General features: G+C 42.8%; 1 protein-coding gene across 1 annotated transcript in view; it reads left to right on the forward strand.

Moving 5' to 3' along the window:
* TDP1 (tyrosyl-DNA phosphodiesterase 1) overlaps positions 1 to 17,552 on the forward strand; it is an 82,849-nt gene that overhangs the window by 31,522 nt on the left and 33,775 nt on the right. Inside the window, 7 exon segments of the mRNA XM_032624518.1 lie at positions 2,149 to 2,316; positions 2,765 to 2,843; positions 4,916 to 5,098; positions 5,709 to 5,717; positions 5,719 to 5,758; positions 7,976 to 8,042; positions 9,563 to 9,670. Of these exon segments, the coding sequence (XP_032480409.1) occupies positions 2,149 to 2,316; positions 2,765 to 2,843; positions 4,916 to 5,098; positions 5,709 to 5,717; positions 5,719 to 5,758; positions 7,976 to 8,042; positions 9,563 to 9,670 (654 nt within the window).

Genomic DNA, 17,552 nt, shown 5'->3' on the forward strand with positions numbered 1-17,552 from the left:
TCTAAGCTGCTAGCTTGCATTCTGCGACTCATGACTCATATGTAGCCCCATTTAAAAAAGGAAGTGATATTAACATAGCTTGTTCTTGAGGGAACAATAATTAACATAGCTAAAGGGATTTATCGAATTGGCTCTCCTGTGGCTCAAAGAATCCCACCCACAGCCTCTAGCGCCTCTGGAGCTTGAGTTTGTAGGCAGCCAGGCCTGTTTCCTTAGGCATCTCTGGGTTGGCTACTATGGGGAAGGGATTAAGGGTAAATGGCTCTGGTGTTCATTTTTCTCCTTTATTTAAAAAAACGTCACGTGGTTCAAAACTCAGAAGTACCAAGGGTATGAAATCTCCCTCCAACTTTCCTCTGCCGGCCAGCCCAGAATAGGAGGTGCTGTTACCTCACGTTTAGTCTAGCTTCTACTCTCTCTGATACTTTCATGTCGTGAGTTGTAACTTTTTTAAATATTGGCTTGGCCAAAAGGTTCGTTCGGGTTTTTCCGTAAGACCTTATGGAAAAACCCAAATGAACTTTTTGGCCAGCCCAATATTTAAAAGTAGTTTTTTTGTGTAATCTCATTTCCTGGTCATCCTATCATGGCTCTGCTGATTCTTGCCTTTTCCACATGTGTTCCAGCCATCCTTTTCACCTGCTTCTTGGTCCACCTGTTAATTTCTCAATTTTAAAATTATTTGGCCCAGGGTGATTTCTTTTCTTATTTTTGAAATGTTGGAAACGCCTCACATCTTGGTATCCTCGTTTAGAAAGTCGTCATCTGTCATGTTCCTCATTCAGAACTCTCGTGAGTGAACCTCTAATCCAGGAGGAGCCCCACTCACCCTGTCGGCTCCGAGTTGCTACTGGGAGGAGAGACCTTAGCCAGCCAGCCCGACATGGTCGCGTTACACGCACAGGGTCCGAGGGAGGCCCAGAGGGGTCACCGAGCTTGCCCAGAATGACACAACCAGGTAGTAGCAGATCCAGGTCCAGAGCCTGGACTCCCGTCCTGGTCACAAGTATAACCCCTCATGCGAGGGGTCACCTCGAGGTGGGAAGGGAAGGTGTGACTTGTCACTGCTAGAAACGTGTACAGAATTCACAAGACGCACAGCCAGGATCCTCGTGGTCCTGGATCCTTCCTGCCCTGACAGCCTGCCTCTTACTAGTCTCCTTGGACGGCCGCTGAGTGAAAGAGGAATCGGGCAGTTTCTCTTTTGGCTTGTTGGGTAGAAGTGTGGAAATAACCCAAGAAGGGGAAAAAGGCAGACACAGCTTGTGCTTGCTGAGGCTGCTTTAAGTTAGACCCTGTTCATTACCTCTGGGCGCCTTGGCGAGGCAGGGCTGTTAACCTGATTTTGCTGTTGAAGAAACAGCACAAGAAGTTTGAAGCCATACTTCTTTGTAATCTACGAGGGACCACTTCACAGAAGGACTGGGTTTCACTGTGCTTGTTTGCCATTTGTGGGTATGATATAGAAGTTTTGGCAAAGTACACTGACAAAGAATTGATGAAAGATGTCTTTAAAGTTTTTTTACTGAATTATTTGAAAGTCTGAGGTTAGTGTTAATGTAACATAACTAAATGTGGTCTGTACTCATTCCAGACACCAGATGTGGGATATGTATATCCCATATGTTATATATGAAAATGAGTTTGTTTATTGAAAACATTTGCACATTTTTTTCTTAGATAACTTTTATTTTCCACTTGGCTAAAGAGCTACACTGATGTAGGCATGGGCAGAACCTTGCTGGGGTTACTGCTGGTGGTGTGGAGTTGCTATAGCAGTTAGAAGTAGAACACTTAACTGTTGTCATCGAGTCTTTAAAAATGATGTAGAGGTGCGAGGGGGAAGGTACGTGAATGAAGGAGGGAGCATGGAGAGACTGAGTCGGGAGAGGCGGACAGAGGCCAGGTCTTACTGGGTCTTAAATTCACGGTGAGGTTTTCAAAAATAATTCTGAATATGATGGGAACCATTGGAGTGGTGCCATCAGATTTTTTTCATGTTTTATAAGGATGACCTTACCTACCATGGAGAGAGGTAGTGAGAATTCACCTCTTCCTTAGGGTGAGTGCCTAATCGATACAGAGGTACCACTGCGATCAGCTGTGCTTCTGACTGTTAAAGGTTATACATATGTTTTTCCATTCCAGAATGTGGTTGAGCCCCTTGTACCCACGAATAGTCCATGGGACCCACAGATCTGGAGAATCAACCACACACTTTAAAGCTGACCTCATCAGCTACTTGATGGCTTATAACACCTCTCCCCTCAAGGAGTGGATCGATACCATCCAGGAGCACGACCTCTCAGAAACAAAGTACGTGGCGTCTTAGCAGCTTGGGGTGCTTACCTTGAGTGCCATGCGAGGTCTGGGACACGGGGACCCGGCAGGAGATGGCTGTCCTTCGGGACGTGATGAGAACAGGCCTGTCACTGTCTGCGCCTCCTGGTCCTCGGGCACTGAAGTGGAGGCTGGGAGATCTTGCCCCTCACCTGAGTGCCATCACCCCACCCCCTCCCATCCCAGCTGGAGAGCTTTCTCTTAAAATTGCTGAGCTCTTTGCCTGGTACCTCACACTCCGTGGGTGCCCCACCATTACTTGACGTGCTCAAAAATGATTTTGTGTCAGTCTGAAGAGGCATCTCAAGAAAGTGGGTTGGCTCTTAGAATATTTCTTGCTTAATGTTGCTTTTCATGCATATTTTGTGATTTGGGGAGTCCACAAATCACTATGTTCTATAACTTGTGCTTTGTATCTTTTTAGTGTTTACCTTATTGGCTCAACCCCGGGACGCTTTCAAGGAAATCAGAAAGATAATTGGGGACATTTTAGGCTTAGGAAGGTAACAGAATTTTTACTATTTTACCATTTTTTTTTAAATGTAATGTATGTTCTGTCCTTTTTCATTTATGATTGGTATATTTTGAAGGCAGCTTCGTAGTATCTCTAGCACAATTCTGGGCAAATAGTAGGCACTTGATAATTGATTGCTAATTATAGTTTCCAATAATTACTTGCATTTTAACATTTTGCCTCATTTATAGGTGTAGAGTTAACAATTCTAAATGGCAAAAGTATATGGAGGTTTTTTATTTCTTGTAATAAAGATAGAGATTTTTTATTCATATAAGTATTATAGCTTTTCATCAGCGCATCAAGGATTTCTAACACAAATTCAACAAAGAACAGAAAATAGTGTTGAGTGAAGACTACAACTGAGCTATGATATGTTTTGTTTGCTGAACCATTGCCCTGAGAACTGTAATTATGGCAATGACATTTGCTGCTGGTATGAAAATAAGCCAAGAAGGATCTTTAACAAAATAAAACAACCAGCAAGTTAAAGCTTAAACTTTTCTCCACCTCTCTCTAGGAGTCAGTTTATCGACCTTGGTAAATTCCTCAAAGGGGCTTTCTTAAAAGCCCCTCTTTTTCCATAAATTATGTTGTGTGAGAATTCCGCCCGGCCAATGACAACTTTTCACTTTAATTTCCTTTTGTAAGTGAGACCACAGCTGAAAGCGGGCAAGGTCTTGAAGCCACCATCTTTCTGTCTTGGCCTGGGGCGGAGAGGGTCCCACATACTGGCTAAGTGCACAACTTTGTGGGCGGATACCCACACCCGGGGCCAAATCCTGACCTGGTTACGAGCCATGTGATCTTGCCTTGCTCCCTAACCCCTCTTGACATCCATAAAATGGGCATAATAATAGTACTTCCCTCACAGAATTACGTAAGGATTAAATGAGGAAATGAATGCAGGGCATGTGTTGAGTGTTCGGTAAGCGCTAGTGTGTATTAGCCTGTGGGCCAGTGTTCAGAACGGCCAGGTGATCGCACATACTGTACGGCCTCCCAATCTTATTGAAAGCTGAGGAGCATCTTGGAGTTTGCGACCACTTTCCACTGTCAGGAACTCGTGGTGCATCATAGCTGCATTCCAGGGAAGATGGGTGATCAGACGTGTGTTCCACTGAGGTGTAAAGAGAAGCCCAGGGACTTGGCTAGGGTCATGTACCTGATCAAGGACTGAGCCCACAATAGCCCAAAATAGAAGCTGAGTCTTGTTGGCTCAGTCCTGTTTCCTATGCCATGCTGCACCCAGGGTGGAAGTTGAGAACTATTTGGGCTCTTTGGGGAAGTGTGTTTATAAATATTAATGCCTACACTGTGGTAAGGAAAATAATACATATAAACTAGACAATACATCCGTCAGAATATGAGCTCCACTGGGGCAGGAACTGCGGCTTTTTTTTGTTGTTGCCATCTCCAGCCTCTAGGAAAGACCCTCGGTATGTATTTAAATGGATAAAATTTCCCAGTATTTTCTGAATTGTTTCTGCAGCTTTGCATAAATATTAGACAAAGCAGGAAATGCAGGTCAGTCTTCTGCAGTGTTTATGGTAGTATGTATCTATATGTAAATATATTCCCTTTTATTTCCAGAGCATCACAGCTGCCTAGGCCCCAAGGGTTAAACCTGTTTCAAATGATACGAGTCAAAATATACAATAGCTTGACCTCCTAGTATTGTTTAGGTATGTTAAACCATTGCAACTTCAAGGCAAAAATCTAATTTCCTATGGCAGGTTGGTGCTTTATCTGACATTGCTACTAAAATGGGTCTTCTTTTTATTTTTTTTAATCTGTTTTTGCTTTTAGTACAAATCAGAATTTTGGAAGAAGAATACTTGTGTCCACTTACTCCATTAAAATAAAATATCTTCAGTGTTTAAAAATATTTCCCAAAGAAGGAAAAAAAACTACACATGGGTATGAACTTGGTTGCTAATATTTTCAGCCTTTCCTTGTGAACGAGGCATTCCAAGGGCAGAAAGTCATGTTCTGAGTTGTCACAGCATTTCTGTTCACGTGTTTGGAGTAACGGTATCATTCGTTTTTATTCTCTCACAGATTCTGAAAGAGCATGCCTTGTCCATACCTAAAGCAGAGTCCTGGCCTATAGTAGGTCAGTTCTCAAGCGTTGGCTCCATGGGGGCCGATGAATCAAAATGGTTGTGTTCTGAGTTTAAAGAGAGCTTGGTGACACTGGGCAAAGAAAGCAGGGCCCTAGGAAGTGCTGTTCCTCTTCATCTGGTGAGTGTCCCCCTCCTCGAGGTCACTGTCCTTATCCTCTAGCCCAGGGGAAGAATCAAATCAGTCCTTGTTGTCATAAAGAGATGTTTCATTCCGTGGTTTGGGGATGGAAACAGCAGTCCCTTAGCATAGTCATTTGTAATCAAGTGGCCCTAATATCATTTAGTGCTGGGAGCTTGCTGGTTTGCTCAGAGCTCCATCTCAGCCACAGACTAGCCTGCGAATTCTCCATTCCTTCCTTGAGGTCGTCAAGCCAAGGGAAAAAATACTTGATAAAGCATTGCCAGCAGAATTACGAGCATTATTAATTTAGAGACCTTTGAATTAATAATTTTGCATTCAATTCAGTGTTAATTTGTCATTTCAGAGGGAAAAAAGTACTCAAATGGAAATGTAATTTTCTTTCATTGACTGTAAATGCTTTCTGTAGTTCAATTACTAGAAGTTTAATTTTTTTCAGTAAGATGGGAACTTGTGTAAAATTTAAAGCACGTTTTCTAAGTCTTTAGGTATTTCTAATTGAGATTTTCGTTTTCTTAAAAAACGAATCTTCATTCCTTTCAACAAATAGTTCTTCCATGTGGTACATTCCAAGTGTTTTTTTTTTTAGATCTATCCTTTCAGTGGAAAACGTGCGGACCAGCTTAGAAGGATATCCAGGTAATTGTTGGGGAAACTGTCCTGATTGTATTTTATTGTGTGTGTATATTTCATAAATGCCCTGGTAAACGTTTTTCTTTTTTAATTTTATTGGGATATAGCTGATTTACAATGTTGTGTTAGTTTCAGGTGTACAGCAAAGTGATTCAGTTATACATGGCCCTGGTAAACTTCTTAGAACAAGTAATAAAAATGCCTTCCTCCTTGAGACCAGAAAGTGTTGGTTAGAAATTTAGAGATTATTCTCTCTTAACTAGATAAGGATCATGACAGTAGGTAATACTGAGCAGTGCTGTGGTTCCAAAGATGATGCCATGCAGTTGGGCAATTTGTGTGTTATTTAATCCTCACAGTAATGCTCCGAGTGATTGATATTTTACCAATAAGATTGTCCTCAACTTCTGCCACCAGCAGATTGGTTGTCCAGACAAGACGTCCGGATAAAACCAGCTTCCCCTACAGCTGTGTGTCATACATTTCTCTGACCTCTCTCTCCCCACATCCCCCCGCCTGAAGTACTGTGTGGTTCTTCCAGATTTGAATTCCAGATACAGATAATATTGAAGGTCCGAACTTATGCTTAATACTGAGATGAAACCTTTGGTATAACCCAGTTGATATATCTTGTCTTGCAAGAGCTTCATCTGTAAATCCTAGGACTGTTTTGTAGACATCTTTCAGTCTTGTCCTCTATTTCCCTTACGTCAGTGCTGGGCACTAAACTTATTTAGAATTCAGCAGCCCCCCCGCCCCCCCAGATAGTGCATTCAGGAGGTATTAACCAGAAACCCACACAGGGTAATGCCTTGGAAAAAGGGCAAGTCTGATTGGCATTTGCTTATGGCTGGAAGCAGAGTGCTCTGAATTAGACCAGCTTAGTCCATTCATTGCTTATCAAACTACATGTGACCCTGCCAGGAAAATCTCAGTAGAGTTTGGAGTGTATTAGCCCATTTGTTGCTTTTTTTTTTTTTTTTTTTTTGCGGTACACGGGCCCCTCACTGCTGTGGCCTCTCCCATTGCGGAGCACAGGCTACGGACGTGCAGGCCCAGCGGCCATGGCTTACGGGCCCAGCCGCTCCGCGGCATGTGGGATCCTCCCAGACCGGGGCACGAACCCATGTCCTCTGCATCGGCAGGCGGACTCCCAACCACTGCGCCAGCAGGGAAGCCCCATTTGTTGCTTTTTAATGGCAAGCTAAAATCACTTCACTGAGACTCAGGGACATGGAGATTTTCTGGTTGGTTTGGCTGCTTTTTTTTTTTTCCCCCTCCTTTCTGTACTTCTAATAGGCTAGATCCATGCAAAGCATGTTTTTTAGTAGGGAAGAACTTGGTATTTTCAATAAAGCTATTGGGTAACTGGTCCTTGAAACCTCAGCTATGTTCTTAGTTAATTTGTAGTGAGAGATACAACATGCCTTATTCGATATGTCAGAAATTTAAAGCCCTCTTTGGATATAGATTACTATGGAGAAGTTCTAACGTGTTTGGAAAGTCACTGATGAATCTACAGTGAACTTCCTTCCTTTCAAAGAGGAACAAAAATTGGCTTCTAATTGTGTTTCCACTTGGAACTGTATCTTCGTTCTCTTTGTAGGACTATGGCTTTTAGAATTCCTTTTTAAAAATGTACCTGTTTACTGAACATTTTAATTTAGTGATCCTTTTATTTCATTTGTAAGAATCTGTGTAGCTAGGACAAAGTCTATTTGGAGATATCAGTGTAAAAGGTGAAGGAGGCAGGAGAACCAAGTTTTTATCCTAGTGTGCCTTCCCCGAGTGTCCTGGTCTTGGGCAAAAAACAGGTGCACCAAACCTCATCTTGCAAAATGTGGCTAAGGGTGTCTCAGCTGCGTGAGGACAGCAGGATGGGCAGAGATTCATTCTCTGGTCTTTCCTAACATTTCAGATCTGTGCTATTATAGATGTTAAATTTCCACCACCACTACCACCCCAGTGATTAAATACCTTTTTCTATTCAGATAGTAAACATTTACTATTTGACATGCATACCTAAGAAAGGAAACCCCATTGAGAGAGCAAACCCAAAGCAGTTTTGTTTAGAGCCATTTCTTTCAAAGAACTATTCCATAAGATGAAGTAAGTAGTGGTTTCTTTTACCTTCCAACTGTTCGCTGTAGATTTTCTTCTTAACAAAGGATCCTCAAATTATAGTCAGTAATTTTCATTTTTTTATTTTTCTTATTTTAAAAGCTGGGGGCTCTCTTCCCTATAGCATCCAGACGGCGGAGAAACAGAATTGGCTCCATTCCTATTTTCAGTAAGTAATAGGTTTAGAATGCTGCCTTTGCTTCTTTAGGGTAAAATAAGAATGTTTATTTGTCAGTATGATTTTTTTAAAAAAAAAGGACCTTATATAATATAGCTATATTTTTTATCTGCATATGTTAGTGATAGAAATCATTTAAAACAAGGTTCTAAGCATTTCTTGGAAATGGTTTTTAATACCAAAGAGTCAAATATTGGCATACAGAGAAAAAGGTAAATAAAAGAGCATGTTGGGAAGTTTCGAATTTACATAAGCAGCATTTTCGTCCGTATTTCCAAAATATGTCATCCTTCCGTCTACACATTCATACTCTGTGAAACCACAGGCTTACCGGGGGAAGAATCCACACCACTCTCTCCAGGGCACGGGGTGCCTTTGGCTTGTTGTAACAGTCAGCAAATGGCCGAGTGTTCAGGTGAGCGGGGTGTCCCGCGTCCTCTTCTGGCTGCAGTGGCTGCACATCCTGCGTGTTCTAGGCCAGTTCTAGTTTCATACTTGCTTCAACAAGCATTCATTATGCTGGACGCCAGAAACGAAGGCAGATTACATTTCTCTAGCTTTCAGTCTGGGAGTTCCCTGGCCGTCCAGTGGTTAGGACTCCACGCTTTCACTGCCGAGGGCCCGGGTTCAGTCCCTGGTCGGGAACTAAGATCCCACGTGTGGTGCAGCGAGGCCAAAAAAAAACAAAAAAAGCTTTCAGTCTAATTCAGTACGCCATTCATCCTGGAGCCTTTCTTTAATGCTTTCTTTGGAAATGTTTGGTTTTGCAGAGGACATTTTTAAAAATTGAACTCCTTTCAGTATTGTCTTCATACAAGTGAATGTAACAACCTAATAACGAATCTACCTAATCTTGATTTTACTCTTACAGACAATCTGTTTTCTTGAGGGACCATCCTCTTATTTTCATAAGTAAGGATTGTTGCCTCATAATATAGGTCATTTTTTCCCCATGGAACCGTAGTCCTAAAAATGTTGGAAACTTAGAAACCAAACTCAGACATATGAATATCAGCATTTGACTGGAATATTTCTGAACTGTCCCCCTGCCTTTCAGCATTCCATTTTGATATTCCTACTGTTTGTATTTTTCCCATTTTGTAGTTTATTCTTTCAACAAGCATTTGGTGAGCCTCTTGTACTCAGTAACGTGCTCTGGGAGCACAGTTCCTACTTTCAAGGAGACCAGATGTGCATACATGCGGTTAAAAGCACAATAGAAATCATATGTATGTGTATTCATAACAAGATGGGAAGGCCATACGAAAGGTTACAGTGCTTTTTGTAGGTGGTGGTAAATTTTTCTTCTACGTACCTACATTCTAAAATGAACATGTGTCATGCTGTTAGCTGAGTACAGTTTAAGGAGATATCACAGGTCATATCACAGAGAACAGTGTACTCACTGTTTTTTAGATGATAGGAGTTTGCTTTTGAGACAGTTTCCTCATACTAGGACTATGACCAATTTATATTTTCTAATTAGTGATGTGTGTCTTTCCCGTCACTAGCAAATGGTCAGCTGACACGTCAGGCCGCAGCAATGCCATGCCACATATTAAGACATATATGAGACCCTCTCCAGACTTCAGTCAACTTGCGTGGTTCCTTGTCACAAGGTACGTAGTTCTTACATTCCTGATGGGAGGAGTTGTTACAAGTGTATTTGTAACTCCTGCTAAGGGTACTGAATAGGGTTCCAAAAAGTGACTTTGTGGATTGTCGTTAGTTTTCTTTGTGTATGTGTGTGTCTTATATGAGCCTTATTTAAAGTAGGCCCTTGACATGAATCCCTTGGTAGAGGGATCATTGCCTGATTTTACTTATAAGTGTAGATGTTTACACAGTTTGCATAAAGTTTGTGTTTACTTCTGTATTTAATACTTCAGAAATAGGAATTAGGCAAATTGACATTTGGAGTAAATAAAGAAGAATAACATGGTAAAATTAATATTCCTTAATTATTTTCTTCTTAGATAAGTGAAACTTGAGCAATCAAATCTCTTTGTGTTTTTTTAAACATCTTTATTAAGGTATAATTAACATACTATAAAGTTTACCAATTTGAAGTCTACAATTTAATGATTTAGTATATTCACAGAATTATGAAACCATCACAGTAATCCAATTTTAGATTATTTTTGTCACCCCCTATAAGAAAGTCCCTACCTATTAGCATTTTTGTGTCTGTTTTTATAACAAGCTATAAAATAGAGCTGGACTAGAACTTTAGTTCCTGGCTTCTAATCTACAGAGACCATTAGGCATCTCTTCATAATTTAATAACACAGTTGATGCCAATAGCAACTAATTAAGGTATCACAGAGTAGAATTATTTCTTTAATTTGAACAAACTTTTAAACAGAAGTTTAAAAGCTTTCATGAACACACTTTTCAACCAAAAAACCACTTAGAAGCAACCAAGTTACTTTCCTAGTTTATGGAAATTAGTGGCTAACCTTTGCCCCTGGCTCCTGATACGGGTCCGAGACTAAACAGTGTTAGTGGTGGAGGTTAGATGTGAGAGAGGGCTTCCCAGACGTTTCTGAGGAGCCATAGCACAATGGGAAAGCATACTCTTGAGTCCTAAAGATCAGACTCTTCTGTTATTTACTAGCTCTGTGAACTTGGGAAATTTATTTAACCTGAGGCTCTTTCCTATTGTATAAAATGGGAAAGGTGATGGCTGCCTTTGGGGGTTATTGTGAGAGTTAAATGACAGAGCCCAGTTCTGGAGACATATCAGCCCATGACATGAGAGCTGTCATTACGCTTGTTCAAGCTCTGCCCTCAAGGCCGTGAAGGATGGCCAGGGGAATTAGTGCCCTTCTCTTTGCTGTGTGCCTATAAAAAGAGAAACTACTGCCTGTAAAGAGTAGGTTACCTGAGTATGAGACCTGAACTGTAGATCCCCTGGGTGGAGAAGTCATTGCCTGAGACAGATAGGAAATGCCACGGAGAGCAGAGGCATGGAGGCCGTGTGGCCCCTCTGTGGGTGAGGAGTTTGGGCCTTGGTGAGTGGGAGATTGTTACTTCCTCCCCCAAGTGTATTTTAAATAAAACACACTTGAGAAAGCTAGATTATTACCAGTATTCCTGAATTCAAGTGATGAGAAATTAAGTTATAATACTACTCAGTCTTCTATGAAGTTAACCAACAAAAACATGAATTGGGGCCTAACGTGGATCCTTGAACAGCCTCCCAAGTGACCTGGATACTCAGAGACCACATTTCCGTGTCAGCTCACCTGTGTGCTCAGTAACTGTCTGTTAAACCAGCTTACTAAGTTGCAAGGAGAAAAACCTGGCTTTTAATCCTGGTTCTGTCACATCGTGATGCTGTGTGTGACCTTTGCTTCCTTGTATATGCTGATGAGTCAATAGGACTCAATGAAATTATCTACTTGCTTCTGATTCTACAACGCTACCACTGGAAGCATTGCGGAGTGGTAGGCCATCATACATCCCAAGGGCTACTTTATTACAAAGCTTGTTGTTTTGCTCTGTGTTGAGTACCTGAAATGATGTGACATTTCCCTCAATCAGATCTGACAGGTTCTCTACCCATTATATTATGTTTTTATGCTCATCGAGGCTCTTACTGAAATCATACCACTTTGCGGCAATGTTGAATTGAATCTGAAGGCTATTCTTCCAACTTTGGTTAAAATCCTCTTAACTATTAGCAGAATGTTTTTTCTCAAAATAGGGTGAGAGGGTCAGAGCAATATAAAGAAACATATCAGTCATTGGGGAAAAGTGGTCTCGTCTAGCGTCATGGGTTTTTTGGCTGAGAAAACAGGTACCCCAAGAAATTAAACATTGAAAAGCGTGCAGCTCACCTTTTATCCACAGAGTGATCAGAAGTGATCTCTTTTACTCCCCTCCTGCCGTTAGGTAGACTTTTCCTCCAAGATGTTAGTGTTGAAGTCTTCTATGTAAGAGTGCTTGCTGTGGGTCTTTGAGGGTTACTAGAGATGGAAATCCTGGTGCCGGGGACCCAGGGTTAAAGGAGAGGAGAGGCTGTTTGGAGGGCTGGCCTGTAGGATAGAATGGAAACGTTGGGTCCTGGGCAGGGAGGGACGATTCCTCTCATGCTGCCGTGTTAGTCAGGGTTCTCCAGAGAAACGGAACCAGTAGATGAGATACACAGAGAGGTATTTTTATTTTAAGGAACTGACTCGCGATTGTGGGAGCTTCAAAGTCCCTAATCCATAGGGCCAGCCCGCAGCCTGGAGTCTCAAGTCTCCGGTCCTGTGTTGCAGTCTTGAGCCTTTCTTTACTTTCCCTGGGAAAGACAATTTGGGGATTGTTTTTCCTCAAAGTGGAGTGAAAAGGATAGATGTGCTTCACAGAAGTTGCATGAGATCTACTGATTATGATTTAAGGGCACTAAGGGAGGTTGAGATTAAGTTAACCCCGTGAGTAATCCTTTTCTACGGGCTGAGTTTCATAGTTTAACGATAGTGTGTGCTCAGCCCTGGGAGCACGACTGGGAAAAAGAGTGAGGCGTGCTCCTGCCATGCAGGGGCTGCCGGGAGAGACGACGCTGGCCCCTCGTTGTTCCGCTGTGTAAGGACCAGTGTTAGAAACATATTTTCTGGCTGGAGCAGGGTCTGGTTGTGTGAGAGACCACCAGCTAAAGAAAAGAAAGTGGTATTTCATGTAGGTCTCAAGGTAGGTCTGGGTGTAAACCAGGTGGATTGGGAGGGGAATCTGAGCCGAGGAGCTAGGGGGCGAAGGGCACAGAGCTGAGAAAGCCCATGGGGCTTTCAGGGAGAATCTGAGTGAGTCCATGCAGCTAGATGAATAAAAACAGATTCAGATACCTTCAGAACAGATCTTCTCAGACAAGTGCACCTGTGTTCTTGCACTTAAGTCCAGAAAGCATCTACTGTCAGTTGATACATTTAATATTTGGTGGTGGTTTTGTACTGTGAATGTCTGCTGTAGTACTGACTGGCTTAATTATAACTTGCAAGTTAATTGAAGAATTTGAAATTTGTCTTTGTGAATCTGTGGCTTCTAATTTTATTCTGGAGCACCTAGACCAAAAACTATACTTGCCAAGATGTTTAAAGGATAACAAGTAACATTCATTCAGGGATTTCGACATGCCAGACGCTGTTCTAAATGCTTTATGTACGTTTATTCATTTAATGCTCACAACAGCTCCACGAGGACTTGGAGAAATGAGTGGTTGAGAAGGCTGCCCGTGGTCACACGGTAGTAAGTGGTAGAAGCAGGATTTGAACCCCAGGCCTTTGGCTGCACGACTGGCACTCTTCAGCTCTACCTTCTAATGCCTCTTAATTAAGATACGGTTTTAGTGCTCCTGTTTTCTGTGAAGACCAGTTAGGTCAAAAGAAACTGCAGCACGTTTTACTTTGTTATGTAAAAGAGAAAAAGCCCCCATAGCCCTCCAGTTTTATGAAAGGATACCTGAGAAATGTAACTTCTATAACAATTTAGAACATACTTAGAGCCCGCTCTCCAGCCCTTTCGTAACAAGGGAAGGTACAGATCCCAAGTATAAGTGACATCTACTAGTAACTCCTTTCTTTTTTGTTTTTGTTTCCAACCTTATCTCCCAAACCGAGCTCCTCTATCTAGAAGGAGGTTCTTTTCCCATCATCCCTCTTTGCCCCAGAGGCACCTGCCCACTCTCATCAGGCTTGAAGCCCAGCTGTCCTCTTCCTTCCTTGGAGCGTTTACCGAGGTCCTTCCTCCTGTGGATGCTGGGCACTCGGGATAAAACAATGAGAAGATTTACGTAGTGCCTTTGAGATGCTCAGAATCTCGGAGATGTCAGAAGCCAGACACCGAAATGATTTCAATAGAAAGAGACCAGCTGTATTCTTGAGGTGGGCATGTGACGCTTTCAAAATAGCTATCAAGGCTTACTCGTCCTTCGGATGTCTCCAAGTTTCCTTTTCTAATCCCTGGACTTCTGAAATGATTGCCTGTCTGCTGTCCCATCGCACAGGTCGTCCTCTTCCCAGGCCACCTGTCCTCGTTGTCCATGACCATTCATCTTTCAGAGACACGGGTCTTCCTCACCGTCCCATGTTCAGAATCCCCGCCCGTTTCCTGTAAGCTGAAGTCTGGAGTCCTCCGTTGACATTCAGACCCTGGCCACCCCGTTTCCACCTTGCTTCTCCTGTACTTCCTGGCGGGAGCCGCCAGCAGCCGCCGGGCTGGCCTCCTTTGCCCCTGAAGTCATCCTGCCAGCAGCCCATGGAGTCCCCTTTCCAGATGCCTTGGTCCTTTTCCTCTGCCTCTCCAGCTGCTGCTCATCTCGTCAGTATTGTGCTCAGGGCTGGCCTCTTCTCAAAGAGGCTTTGCCAGCCGCTACTGGTCTCTCCCTCCTGCACATCCTTAAGAGCACTTGTGCGTGTGCTTGGGAGCTCACTGTTCTGTCTCATCTTGTAGAGAAGAGAGAGTATGAGCTTTACATCATCAGACGGTCCTGGACGAGATGATCTGTCTACTCCTGAACGAGTCTTGCCGTGAACACGTTTCTTAACCGCTCTGAGCCTCAGACGCCTCATGTGCACAGCAGCCACGAGGGTGTGAGGTGCCACGCTTGGTGATTTGAGCCACAGGCAGAAGAGTTCAACTTTAAGTTCGGAGCGGTAAATCCACTGATAAAGTATAATGAAAGAACTGGGAGTGGAAGAGCACAATCTTGACACACGGGTCACTAATGATAGTCCAATGCGTGTGGCCCCTCCGTGGTACCTATTCCACCGTTAGAATGAGAGGTTCATGCTCTCGTGGGATTTACATTAGGACCAAAGAGGTTCTGTCAAACAGCTGGTTGTATATGTGTTATGTAATTGCAGTGTAATTCTGACCGTTCTGCATAAGTAGATTTTCACCCAGCAAGGCCTACACTGACTTTCAGCTCTCGCCTTAAACGTCACTGAAACTCTCCTTGCTTCCTCAGCCTCCTGGTGTCCATCTGTCCAACAACTCATGGCACACATATTACTTATTTTAGCCATTGCTCTTTCCAGACACTGCTCTGTTCCAGGCAGGGTGTCCATATGCCCTGGGCTTCTTGCATGGTCTGTGTTGTTTCCCTTTCAGTGTGGTTGCTTGTGTGATCGATCACTCGCTTCCCCTCTCACCTCTGAGCCAAGTCCATTTCTGTCTTGTTCAGTGCCCTCCGGTGCCTGGCATGGAGGGGCGCTCAGCACAGATTTGTTAACGAGGAATCGAACGAAGGCCAAGATGGAGGCTGTACTAGTGAAAGCACTGCCTAGACTTTGTGCGTAATTGACTGTGGGAGACGCTTCAAAGGCAAGTCCTGGGCTTGGGGTGTGGCTGGTAGGGAGATGGGGGATGGTCACCATCATCAATAGAGAAGTCAGGAAGTGAAACTGGTTTCGGTGGGAGAATGGTCAACTCGATTAGACTGATTTGTTATAGTGGGGCGGTCAAGTGGAATTGTTTATTGGCGATGTTGCACTCAGAAGGTCAGTGTACACATGGTATATTTTGGAGTTCTCTTTGGAACTGATCATGGACACCCTGAGCCTTTGTGGATGGTCAGGGAAGAGTGGAGCACGAGGTTGGTGCCTGGGAGGGGAGGAACATACAGGGACTAAACATCACATTAACCCAGTGTTCCACTGCCACACAGATGAATTGGATCCAAGCCTTCCCTCCTGAGTTAAAGAACAGCTAACTGGTCACCATCTTCCATGAAATAATCTTCCTTCTACCTAAGAAATGTTCTATGTTGTATTTTGGGCATCATAAAATTTAACCATTCATTTCAACACGTATTTATTGAGCACCTGCTATGTGGCAGGTACTTTTCCAGGTGCAGGGAGTGCAATAATAAAATGTAATCCTTGACTTTATGATGGTGAGAATTACACAAAAACCAAGTTTATATGTATCAAAATGGTGATAATTGCTCTAGAGAAAAATAAAGTAGAATAATAATTTAGGTGCACAGTCCTTTACTCAAAATCCTTGAGACAAGATGTATTTGGAGCATGGAAACATAATATGACACATATACCATCTATTAACATCCTTAGTGGTGTTACAAGTAGCCTCATGTTAGCTTAGGTCAACTTTTGTCACCTAGTGAGTTAACAAAATTAAGTTTTGCCGTTAACTATAATAAGTTAGGGAATAGCTTAATTTCCAAGTTGGTTTCGGTTGTTTTAGATTTTCAGAGCTAACATAGTGCTTACGCTAAGTTCCAGGCATTCTTCTAAAAGCACAGTCCATACACACACATACGCTCATGTAATCCTCATAACAACCCTGCAACAGAGCTGCTGGTCCCCTTTACAGATGGGAGAACTGAAGCACAGAGAGGGTCAACAAGCACCCAGGAACCCAGTAACATCCTCAGGCACTATGCTATCCCTGTGTCAGGAAGGGAGGCCGCTCATGAATAGGATGGTCAGGGAACACCTCACTGACGTGGTGACATTTAAGCAGAGACCTGAAAGAAGCGAGGGAGCCGTGTGGATGGAGAGCTGGGGGAAAGCATTCTGGGCAGAGGGGCGGAGCTGGGGATATTCTGGTTTGTGATTGAGAAACCAAGTGGGTATTGCTGGAGTGAGTGGGATTGGAGGGCCGGGGAGGTCAGAGCAGTAACTGGCATTTTGGTCAAAATAATCCTTTGTTGTGCAGGATTGTCCTGTGTGTTATGGGGTGTTTAGTAACCTGGGCCTCACATACAAACCGCCACGTCACGCTGAAAGCCATCCAGATGCCCCATGCCTTTCTAAATATCCCCTAGATTGTCTCTTCTGGTGGATGGTATTGTCGTCTTTGAGAATAAATTCAGAACTCTGTGAACAACTGATTTATGAGTGCTGCTGTTCTTTCATTTAATGCATTTTCCTACTTTACAGTGATGAGGTGGGGTTGTAGAGAGAACCATGGATTCTAGTCTAAATGAAACGATAATGCCAGCAAACCTTACAATCCATCTACAGAGTGGCAGACGTATTATGTTTTAAGAATGGGGATTTTAGTGAAAGATAAATACATCAAAAGCTGCATGCATTTAACTCCCTTTTTTTTTTGACACTTTACTACTTTGACCTATTACCCCTCCATGTTAATGTTCACGTTTGGGATGAATAAATACCTTTTACTAAAACAGATTTCCCAGAAAAAAAATATAACAGTAATAAGCAAGATGGATGATAAGCAATGTGAATTTTGACTCTAACCTAAAAATGAGACTTCTTTTTTTTAATAAGCCAGAATTGCATGTCCAAACAAGTGTTGCCCTTCAAGGTGGTCACCTTTTGAAACCAGATATTTTATGAAGAATACTGCCACTGCTCAAATCCTTTTGCCACTCTTTGGAATTTCCTTCAAAATGAGTTTACATGGCACGTTAACGAGTACTGTTTCTTAATAGACATGCTTCTGTTCTAGGCCTTGTATAAGGTTATTGTTGCTTTGTAATAAGTTACCATAAACTGAGTGACTGAAAACAATGCAGATTTAGTATCCTGC

Source organism: Phocoena sinus, chromosome 2, assembly GCF_008692025.1.
Source record: "Phocoena sinus isolate mPhoSin1 chromosome 2, mPhoSin1.pri, whole genome shotgun sequence".
In the NCBI taxonomy this organism is placed as follows: domain Eukaryota; kingdom Metazoa; phylum Chordata; class Mammalia; order Artiodactyla; family Phocoenidae; genus Phocoena; species Phocoena sinus.